The 11,336-nt window shown below is 36.1% G+C and overlaps 1 protein-coding gene across 1 annotated transcript in view; it reads right to left on the minus strand.

Moving 5' to 3' along the window:
• Nucleotides 1-905: 905 nt before the first annotated feature.
• The window catches only part of GABRG2 (gamma-aminobutyric acid (GABA) A receptor, gamma 2), a 47,397-nt gene continuing 36,966 nt past the window's right edge, over nucleotides 906-11,336 (minus strand). The window contains exons 7-10 of the mRNA XM_009879812.1: nucleotides 7,210-7,362; nucleotides 4,947-5,152; nucleotides 3,070-3,093; nucleotides 906-1,559 (exon numbers count right to left, since the gene is read on the minus strand). Coding sequence (XP_009878114.1) covers nucleotides 1,284-1,559; nucleotides 3,070-3,093; nucleotides 4,947-5,152; nucleotides 7,210-7,362 — 659 coding nt within the window. The 3' untranslated portion in view covers nucleotides 906-1,283. The remainder of the gene's footprint in view (nucleotides 1,560-3,069; nucleotides 3,094-4,946; nucleotides 5,153-7,209; nucleotides 7,363-11,336) is intronic.

An 11,336-nucleotide genomic window follows, 5' to 3' on the forward strand; every position in this document is an offset into this window, starting at 1 on the left:
CCTTTCATTTTCAAGGCTATCTATAAACTGTGCGCTAGCCATGGTAAAGATTTGTTTTAGTAAAGGTACTCACCAAGTGAAAAGCAGCACTGACAACGACTATTGCAGATCAAGGACATGAACGGGCAGAGAATTGTATGTGTATATATAATACAAAATCAAATGTTTCAAAATGAACTTGAAGCTCTTCTGTAAAAATAGTGTCTAGAATAAAAGCTATTTCCTAGACTGGATTAAAGAATAAAAAAAAAACAAACGCACAAACACTTGTGTAAGGAAAAACTAGAGCTCAACATGGGAAAAGAACAATAGAAGCACATGGATTTAAATTCAGAAGCTGATCTTGCAATGTATAATTACTGGAAATTCAGTTGAAATATAGTAACATTATCAATGGAAAATGAAGGCTACAACTGCAGCAGACACATACAATATACTTTATGAGCTATTATATTGGCCATACAGATTTGTCTACATGTTATTTATTTGAATCCTTAAGGCTTCTCTAATGTCTTACATGAAAGTGCTGTCTGCTTGGATCTTCCATGCATGAGGGAAAGGGGTAATTTTTCAAGGAAAAAAAAATTGTCAACATTTCAATTACAATAGCACATCCAGAGACACAAAATAAAAGACAATACTTTATGGTACCTTTGTTTCATTTATTTTGGCCCCCAAAAGATGCATGCACTAGACTTTTATGTACTACAAGGTATTGAAATATTTACAGCATTGTACATGTGCTCTTAAAGGGATGGCAAAGGGAAAAGTCTATTTTTATTGGTGGGAGTAGAAGTTGCTTTCCTAGCTTAATAATTAATACCTATTCAAAGTGAGAGATGACTCTTCCAAAAAGAAAAGCCCACAGAGAATAAAGCTATAGCATAATTATAGCCAGTGTTAACAAACTGTACAGCACTTTACCTGGGAATTCTCCTCTCTCTCACTCCTGTTTGAAATAGCAGTACCGACTATTAAGTGATGGTGCTATGCTTCCCTTACCCTGTTTACTCTGTTTCTCTCTATTCCAGCAGGTATAGCTGTATATTACCTGTTTGTATGATTTTTATTTTAAATTATTTCGGCATGTTGAACGGACATTTAATTCACAATAACCTGATGGCAATTTTTGGACAAATGATGGGATTGATATTTACCGGGTTATGGCACTAAAGAATTCAGACCACTATAAAGCGCGTTGTAAATACTTCAAGTGGACTTAGGAAACCATCTCTCTAAGAAATTCAGTGAGTAAGGCTCATCTCACTGATTTCCTTCTGCTTTTAAAGATAAAGATATGATACCCAATACACCAGGTTAAACAAACAGAAGGCAGTTGGGAAGAAGATGCGGGCATAGGAGTCCATTTTGGCAATGCGGATATGTATTCTTCCATGCCTCCATGCTCCCGTTCGACAATCTTCAAAGCAGCAAAAAAAACTGGCACAGTCCTTGCCATCAAGACACTCGTACCCGTATTCTTCATCCCTTTCTTGGAGGTGTGTAGCATTGTTCATTTGAATAGTGGCTGATCGAGGCCGGATGTCAATTGTAGGTGCCTAAGGTGGAGTGGCAAAAAAAAAAAAAAAAAAAGAAAAAGATGGCAGGAGGGAGAGACTCTGTTACTATCACCGGACCAACAGGGAGACAGAGACTAATGGTCAACATGTGAATGATGGTTCTGCGTGGGATACGTAGGAAATTGCTGAGGAGTTCTAATGGTAATATTACCTTGAACTTACTAAAATTAGTTGCATCGTACAATATAACTTTACAGGACAGCAGCACAAATCAATATATAGTTAACAGCTGTGGATAATTAGCTTTAAAGCCAAACTGAGCAAACATTAGAGGTTAGAGGAAAGATTCAGGCATGTAATTGACAGTATTTTGAATTTCTTTGGTGTTGTATATTTTACATAGCTGCTCTGTATCTAAAGGCAATTTGTGTATTGCACATGGAAGGAACTGAAATAGTCAATTAGAAATGCAGGATTTTAATAGAGAGCTGGTTCGTGTTGAGACAGGAGCAAATAGATACAAAGGAAAAAATGCAAAAACTGGATCTTTTGAATAAGACTAGGAGAACCTCTATAAGACTTTCCAATTGGTTTAATACATGCAGTTTACCATCTACTAGTATTCACCAACTAGAACGTTCAACATGTTCCAAATTTTATATAGTAGTTGTACATATATATACACACGCATATGTATTTGGAATGAATTGAGCAAATGAAGCACTTTAAAAGCATTTGAGCACTTGGCTAACACTAGGATGGCAGGCATTGGAATTTCCTGCTCATAGTTATTAGGGTAAAATAATAACTATTCGGTTCCATGAGTAAGTAAATTTCTTGCCTTTTATTTTATGTGGTTTCTTTTTTTCCCTGGTTTGATTTTTTTGGGTTTGTTGGTTTTTTTTCTTGCAAAATCTCTGCATTTCTGAATGAAGATAAGGTTTAGATGTGGAACACAGCTAGATATACTTGCTAAGTGTGTTGATCCAGTGACAGCATTAAAAATATATGTGCGTATTAAACCCTTTCAAAACTCTGACTTTTTTGCATAAGGAACAGCATTTGAGTAAGTGATGATGACATTGAATTTTCCTCAGGTCAACATCAGAACAGATTTGATTTCATAATTTGGAGTGAAATCGCAAAGGGTAAAAAGGTGGGGCCAGAGTTGAGTTCTAAAAGGGTGTATTGCAGGTTTCTGGTGTAGCTGGTGGTATTGGATCCCATGGCAAATTGAGAAAGAGAGAGGAAGAAATGTTATAACATCAAACTCTCTTAATTCATGCGATCCAATAGTGTTGGTCACTCTTGAACTTAGGTAAGTTCAGAACCATAGTGAATCGGTATTTGGGCTGCTGAATCAACTCTACAAATCGTTTAGAAATATGTAACCATTCTACTTAATTAAGATGTTACCTTGAGTAGAATGCTTAGATGTCTCATTAAAAAAAACCACAAAAAACCCAACAAAACACCACCCTCATGTAAGCTCTAATAGTTAAATTCAGCAGTCGCATGCAGTGAATTTCCATTCCAAAAAACATTATACCTTGAAGGAAAACATCCGAAGAAGCTTTCATTTTGTAGACAGAAAAGAGAAGGGTTTGGTTTAAATTAAAGAAAGGAAAGAAAGAAAGAGACAAAAATAATATAAATTAAAAATATGTTTCTAAAACATAGTAAGTCAAAAAGAACTAAATTTATAGAAAGGTTGGGCTAATAGCAATTGAAACAAGTATCTATAGTATAAAACCCCCACTTTTTTTGACTTGTCACTGTCTTGTAACTACATCTGGGCCAAAGACATAAGATATCAAACTCCATTTGGATCTTTTCATATTCCCAGGGGCTTCCAATATTTTATGTTGAACTATTTTGGAAGAGACCACAGTTTATAGAAACACTTTTTCTAAAAAATTCCTTTTACCTGTGGACTGGGTCCTGAACACTCTACTTTTAGGTTTTTTGGACTCTGGGATTAGGATCCAGGCAATCATTTATAGTTCTTTTTGTCCCCAAATGCTCACAGAGAAGTAATGTAAAGAACAAGTAATCTGCCCTTACATGGACCTCCGTAAGTGAGACAACTACGTTTGAGAGAGTTAATCTTTGCTCCTTTAATTGACTGTGAAAGACACAGGTGCACACAGACAGCCTTTTATTTCTGCCTAAGGCAGACGAGGTCGCATCACCCTCCGCAAGTGCCTTTCTTTTGACCAAAAGAGAGGCCTATGATCAAATCCAACTTTAGCATACTTAAAGTTAGGTGGCAATTTTTCTGCTGTTTTTCTGTCTGTTTAGCCACCACAGAATACTTTTTTTTTTTAATTTTTTTAATTTTTTTAGACACTATTTCTCAACAGCTTTTAAAATTGCAATTATAGCAATAATGTGTAATCAAAGGTTCTTTAATTACTATTTTTTCTATATTATTTTTGTGCTGTGTGATATAACTAAAAGAGAGTATCTTCAGAAGTCCTTGAAGAATTTAGCAGAGCAAATCCAAGTGCCTTCATTGTTTCCTAGATGCCTGAAATGGATTTGAAAATACTCTCTATTCATGTAAAACACTTGTTCTTCACATTTTTCGCAGGCATATTTGGGGTTTTTTTTGTAGACGATTAGGCTACTTTTCCCTCTAGAATTTCACACTAATTCTTTTCACCTCAGAGGTTCTAGACAATGCACTTTTCAGCTCAGTTGCAAAAGGTAAGGAGAAATCTGTCCTGGACAACATAAGCAACAACCTTCTTCCTTATCTGGGCAAAACCCCCAAACCCCCACTGTGGGTATTTCCAGAATTTTTTAATTGTGGCTATTATATACATTTTTTTAATTATTATTGTGTAGCATTCATCGATAAGTAACATTGTAAACTGCTAGCCAAATCACTTTCTAAGGGAGAGAAGTAGATAAAGGAGGTAAGAAATACAACAGAAAGAAGATAAGGAAACAATAAAAAGGAAACAGATGCTTAAGGGGGAATTAGAAAAAGCACACTCTGTAGTTTGAATATAAAAGTTTAACTGTAGTCCTGATAATAAGAAAAAATGTCATGTCAATAATACAGTTAAAGGCAGAGAATATTGCTGAAGCTAAGACAGAGAAACTGACAGTTCTTCCATAAAGGTCACAGCAGAGCTCTATCTATAACATAAATAATGGTTTTGGTGATAGTTTTGATTTGCAGAACACTTTGGTTAAGAGGATCCTTATTCTAAGAAATGAGTTTCTCTGGCATCCAGGCAACCATAATATGTGAGCTTTTCATTCTCAAGGTGAACGTTTGCATTCCTATTAATGCAAAGGAAGAGTATATATGTAATAGCACAGTCTGAAAAGAAAAGACAGGCATAAAGAGGGATTTAAATGCTCTCTCAGAAAACCTAATTGAATTTTAGACCTTGCTGGTAAAAAGATACATACTGGATTTTTCTTCTTTTTATCTTTATCCTTGCTTGGCTTTCTGTTGCTGACAAAGTAGTGCAAAGTTCCATATTCCACCAGTGCAGAGAAAACAAAAATAAAGCAGACTGACACAAAAAGATCCATTGCTGTTACATAGGAGACTTTGGGAAGAGATTTACGAGCAATTGTACTTAGGGTGGTCATTGTCAGGACAGTTGTAATACCTGGTAGATAGATAGAAAAAATAGAAATATTATTACTTCATGTAACAAACTGATTTTGCCAATTATCTCTCTCAGACTGGTTTTGAAGTATGCCTGGAGTTCAAACATATAGCCAAGATATTAAACAGCACATCCCAGGAGTGAAATGTGGATTCAGTGAGAGCTTTGAGGATTAACACGGGGTATGAAACATTTTTGCATGGTCACTGCAAGTGCTGCTCTGCAGAATACTTTGGTTAGATGGATTCTGATTCTAAGAAATTTAATTTAGTTTTTCGGTTTTGTAGTTTACTCCTAGGGGGCCTTTGTTTTTAATTGAGAAATTTAGTTTTCGGATTTGTGTGCTCAAACATTTAAATAGAGCTAGAGAGAAGACAACTTGTGTCAGAGTGAGAAAATCATGGTGGAGAGAATGGAAATCACTTTACTCCATTCTTCAAAGTAACATCATGACCAATTTCAAACTTAGTGCTGTTGGGATAAGTTTTGCCTATTTTCAGTTGCACAGTAATCACACCAGTGTCGAAGATGCACTTGCAGTCATTATGTGAGTTAGAAATTAATGAAAATTCTTAAGAAAGCATGTAATCCAGCAGGAACTTCAGGACAAAATGTATGTAGCTTGTTATGTGGGCTACCTAAAGAAATGAAACTGTTTCCTTTCTCTTGCCTAAATGCATTCCAAGTTGTATGCAAAAGATGCTAGCCCCACTCAAATTATCTGCTGCTTGTTATTGAAGTGATTTCTTGCAAATAAATCTGGAAGGGAGAGTCTCTCAGGGCTCCTTATATTATAACACTGTGAGGTCAGGTTTCTCTTGGTGCCAGAGCAGTATTTCTTCCGGCCTTCATAGTGACTGTAGTCTATAACTGAGAAGTACTGTAACGTGCCTCAACATCCCTTCTGCTTTCAGAACATTATTCCCTGTACTATGATGTGAAGGTCATTAAAAATGCATCAGAACAGTTACATTTTATATGGTAAATTTCATACCACTGATTTTACCTCCTTATTGGTACAAACAGACAAAATTCTCAACAGAGGGGCTGGTCTGTTTTGTATATCTAACTAAAATTTAAAATAACAGCTGAGTGCCTTTATTAATTTTATACTTTAAAGCAGATTTTATAAGCTCTTTATAGAGAGGATGTAAAAAAAGCAATAAAATGCTTAAAACTTTCTGTCATGGGAGCCGCTCGTCCTCTATTCCTGTGTTTGTTTCAAGGGAGCTCTGGAATGAAAATGCTGTCCCTCGTTTTGCGCTCCAGTGCTCTGTGCTTTAGTTCTGTGACAAAACGAAAATGCAGAAGGAAAAACTAAAATCATTCTCACTTGTGTGGATTTAATGCAGAAGTAGAAAATGTGTTTAACTTTCTACAGTTGAGTGTTTCTACTTTGCTAATTCTCACAGCTACAACCGCTTTGCACAAGCAAGGTTAATTTGGTCTCTCTTTTAGTTTATTTGTGAAACAGTTGCTAAATGTGTAGGAATTGCTAATTCTGATTAGTTGCATGTCACATTTTCATATGTAGGATTTTAGATACCATGAAATTCAGTTAATTAAGTGGCCTGAAAGCTATATTTGATTGTTGTACCGTAAAGTAGAAGTCAGGGTGCTGCATTCTCCCCTTGTTACAGCTACGGCACACAGCCAGCCAGAAAGATTGATTCCTTCTTGGTATTTATTTCACTTGTATTGCTGGTCACCATGATATGGAAATAGAGCAAATAAAACTAGTGTGTCCCAGCCTCTAATCTAGCAATGTTCCCTATCCTTTTCATGTTGATAAAGTATAATGCTGTCCTCGGAAAAGACGAAAAAGTTTTTATGGTAGGCGATCTACAATGCTTAGAGTTAGGATCTTACATAGTAAAAAGGAAGAGATGCAAATATGGCTTAGGCTACGTTATTCCTTGGAAATAACTACCTCCCTCTAAACAAGGAAAGCTCATGTGAAATTGTCTCTCCCCTTATATATTCAAACTGGTGATCTGCAGAGGTGTCAGTTAAACATCGTAATGCTTGAATAAAAGCAGGAAGAAAATACAACTCACCCAGGGATGTTCTGGCTGGAACTGCGTCCTTATTAATCCAAAAAGAGACCCAGGACAACACAACAATAAGTGTGCAGGGGATGTACGTCTGAATAGTGAAATAACCCATTCTCCTGCTCAGGTTAAAGTAAACAGACATGACTACATAGTCTCCTGCAAAATAAAAGCATACTGAGATAGAATAATATTTTAAAAACCCAACAGAGAATTTTTATATAATAGCTAGGGTTTTCCTGTTCTGTGTCTAGGGTATACATATTTAACTTATTCGCCAGATATAGTGATAGCCAATACACGCATACCTCTTCATCAACATTTGTATAGCTCAAGAACTGGTGGATTTTCCGTACTGTGAACGTAAACAGTCTTGGAGGTTCACTTAGGTAACTTGTACTTTAAGATTTCAAGGCTAGCCTCCCTTGCACAGCACAGCAGGCTTCTTTCTTACCAAGTCATTCCTCGTAACTTGCAAATGCCTGGTATAGTCTGCTTACAGCAACGGAGTGAGTGGCGATGGTCCAGCAAACCTCCAGTCACCATGCTGTCCCTGTTAGCATGCTCTCAGCTCTGTTCTCAAATAATGCATGCTTTCAGATGTATTTCTAAATTATTCATGTTCTCAACTATTCTTCAGGGCCAGGCTGTGTCAATAATTAATTTTTTATTTGCCTGCAGATCTTCTGTTGTATTATCTCCTCTAAAAGGATTTGAACCCACATCTCCTAAATGCCCAAAAAAGCCAAGCTATATGTTACTCTGGTGTGTGTAACACGTCATTCCCATTCAATAGTTTTGTGATTCTTTTTCCAGGTTTTTTCCCCTCTCAAATTATGAAGTAAATTCCATAAGGATTTAGGAATACAGCAAAGCTTCAGGTTTTGATGCATTTTATTTCCAAACTAAAAAAAAAACCCTAGATCTCATCTTTACTTCAGATTACAGCACTCCTGGGAAATCTTGATTGCAAAAGAACTACAGAACCCCAGGCTACAAAAGACTTCATTGCAATTCAGTGAAATGCAGTCCAGAGAAGTCTCAAACTGAAACAGAATAGTATTTGCAAATTTAGAGTAAGATAGTTTTCCACTGTTATCAAAGATGCTCTGTGGCTAATGCATATTCTGCTTACATCAGTACCTTTAGTTAACATTGAGTTCTCTGTTTTCAGGCATAATTAAAACTTTAATTTCCCCCAGAATAATCCCTTTGAACCTGGTTGCAGAAAAAACTTTAGAGATCATTTTTCAGCTCGTGCTTCTTTGTTATATTATTTTTTCAATGTGAATGCCCATATCCCAGGGATTAACTGGTTTTAATTTAATTATGTTATAATTAAACAAAAAACTTGAAAAACAAATTATGTATGTGTGGTTTACAAGGAGATATGGCTGAATACGAGCAACTGATTTTTAGTAACTGCAGTCTGATTATCCCCTTAATTCACAGAGAAGTGTGCATTAATATGTGTATGTCCTTCGTATACCAAAAAAACCCCAAACCAAAAAAATACCACTGATCAGGAACACTTCAAAACTGAAGCCATAAAATTACTGTATGATTCATTCTTCATCTCTCTGGATCATGTACTAACTTCCTGAGAAGTGATTATTTTGTCAATTTTGGGAATTAACTTTTTTTTTTCATTCACCTTCATATATGCTACCAATAGTATTGGTATTTCAAAGTGGTTTGGTTTTTTTATCTTGCTATACTATGGTAGAGATTACTTTAAGCAATAGCTATATTACTTCCATGAGAACAGTTTTAAGAAGGCTGTTTTGCTGCTCAGCGTTATTATATTACTTTAACGAGACAAAAAATTATCAGAAGAGGTGAAATATAAACCTGAGCATAGATGCAAACATAAAGAGCTACAAAAGGTTAGCTCAGAATTGAAAGTAAAATATCAGATTTTTGGGTTTTTTTTTTTTCTGTTATTGCTTCTTTTTCTGAAGCTACAACTGCTATAGACTCTTTTGGAGTAGCTGAACAGATGGATCAGATCCTGGATTACTGCTTTCTCCATATTTTTTGTCCTGTACTTGGACAGGTCTTTTAGCCCAACTGTTTTGGCAGTTCTCGACATCTTGCCTTGTAGGATCTTTTATTCAAAAGAACAGAAAATATCAGAATCTAGTACACAAGCCAGCACTTTCTTACAGGTATTAAAGTCATATCCAAAACTCAGCACCTGTGCTGAGAAAACAAGTAAATCCAGATGACTTAGACCAGGGCACGCTGCAAAGACTTCGTGCATTGTCTTTGTTCAATAACAGTGTATGCAAACCAAGCTAACTGGTGGTGTGGATGACATATGATACGTGTATGTGTATGTAGAGAGAGTAACCTCAGTCCTTCCATTTTATAGACCATTTCCATATACATTGTTTTACTGTGCTTTTCTAGAAAGCTTGGTGGTGATCATTTGGTCTCCATGGAGACCTGTTTAGATTTTTCCCTTAACGCAAGGACAATTTCCATACAATTTTATGCATTTTTTAAAAATAAAATATTTTTTGTTCGAAACATAATGTGTAAGAGCTTTTAAAATGCTAACTAACTCGTAAAGGCCTCAGTCCATTCAGCAGCAATGAAACATTACTTTGAATTCTCTGTCATCTCGAAGATGTGCTTCAGAGGACAAACCATTTCCATAGACCAACAGCCACACAGAGCATTTGCTACACAAACTGGAGACACTCCAGGTGGAAGTGTTTTGGAAGTGTTTTGTATCTAATTGAACACCATTCCATCTGGTTGGTTTTGGGTTTGTGGTTTTTTTGATACTGGACTTCTTAACCAAATATGTTTAGAAATAGCATATCTCTGCTAACATGTTCCAGGAAGTTAAAAAGTGATGTAATTGTTCTAAATTTTGTTCAGCCCTCACCAATGTTATTGCACCTTCCTTTATGCAAAGATTTCCTTTTTCTAATGGACATATGTGTAAAAAAAAAATCCAAAACACTCCAGGATGATATCCATAGGGAACACTGTATCAGCTCCTGATATTTATAGACCAAGTCCACAGAATTATTCTGGCAGATCTTATTGCTTGTGCTTTGTAGAATTGGAAACATTTTACTGAAAGCTCAAGGAAATAAGAGACCATGTATACTTTAGATGGGCTTTATTATTTCTACTACTGGTGAAGTTACACCAAAGGAAGTAAAACCTCCAGTGTCAACTATAACTTGCCAGGCAGTCTGGAGTTGACCGTTCCGAAGAATCACTCAAGGATGCATAAATTCTTTTAAATAGCCTGTTGCTTTCTAATCTGAAAGCCTGCTGGTGCTGCAGACGCTGCGTTGTGGAGTAAATGCCACTATTTCAGAGAATCTTACTAAAGGAAGGAATAATGTTAATACCTCAGAGAGGGGGTTTGTTTATTTCCTACCTTGCTTGGTTGGGATTCTGGGAAGTGGGATGTACTGATGATTTTTTTCAGGTTAAGAGTGAGAATAATAAATATAAGTTAGGAAATGGCAAGGCAAGGCAAGCTAATTATTCTGTAATGTATTGACTGTCTCTTCTAGCCTTGAAGTAATATGAACAATTGTAAATAAAGCATTAAGGAAAAGAGGACTAAGTGGTGGGATGCTCCAGAGAAGCATATAAGTTTATGTAAGTGATGTTGGAATGATATAACAGCAGGTCTTCTGAGAGTTTGAATAAGAAAAGTACTCTGAGCATACAAATTAATGCAAGACCAAAGATGTGCCATTTAGGACCTAATAACAGTTGTCATAACATATACATCCAAAATGTAAAATGTATTAAGTCCTCTGGAGAACATGGACTCATGGACTTGACAGTACTTTGCTTTAATCACACCTTTCATGACGGAATCTTGCCCCAGCCCTGTTTTTATCCACATTTGTTTTTTCTGACCCTAATTATGGTCTTCTCTGCTCTTCAGCTGGGACTAGTTTAAATATTCTCTGTTATTTTCAGATTATCTCTGTGTATGAGGTGATTTTTCACTCCTGGTGTAATGCCTGCGTGAGACTGGCAAGCTAAGGCATTATTTTAGGAAAAAGTGTCCAGCCTTTAATCCTTAGCGCAGTTTTATTCATTAGCCCTCACTTGGCAAATTGATAATCTTTTCATTATTACTTCATCCTCTT

This window comes from Charadrius vociferus, unplaced genomic scaffold, assembly GCF_000708025.1.
Source record: "Charadrius vociferus isolate BGI_N301 unplaced genomic scaffold, ASM70802v2 scaffold212, whole genome shotgun sequence".
NCBI classification, from domain to species: Eukaryota; Metazoa; Chordata; class Aves; order Charadriiformes; family Charadriidae; genus Charadrius; species Charadrius vociferus.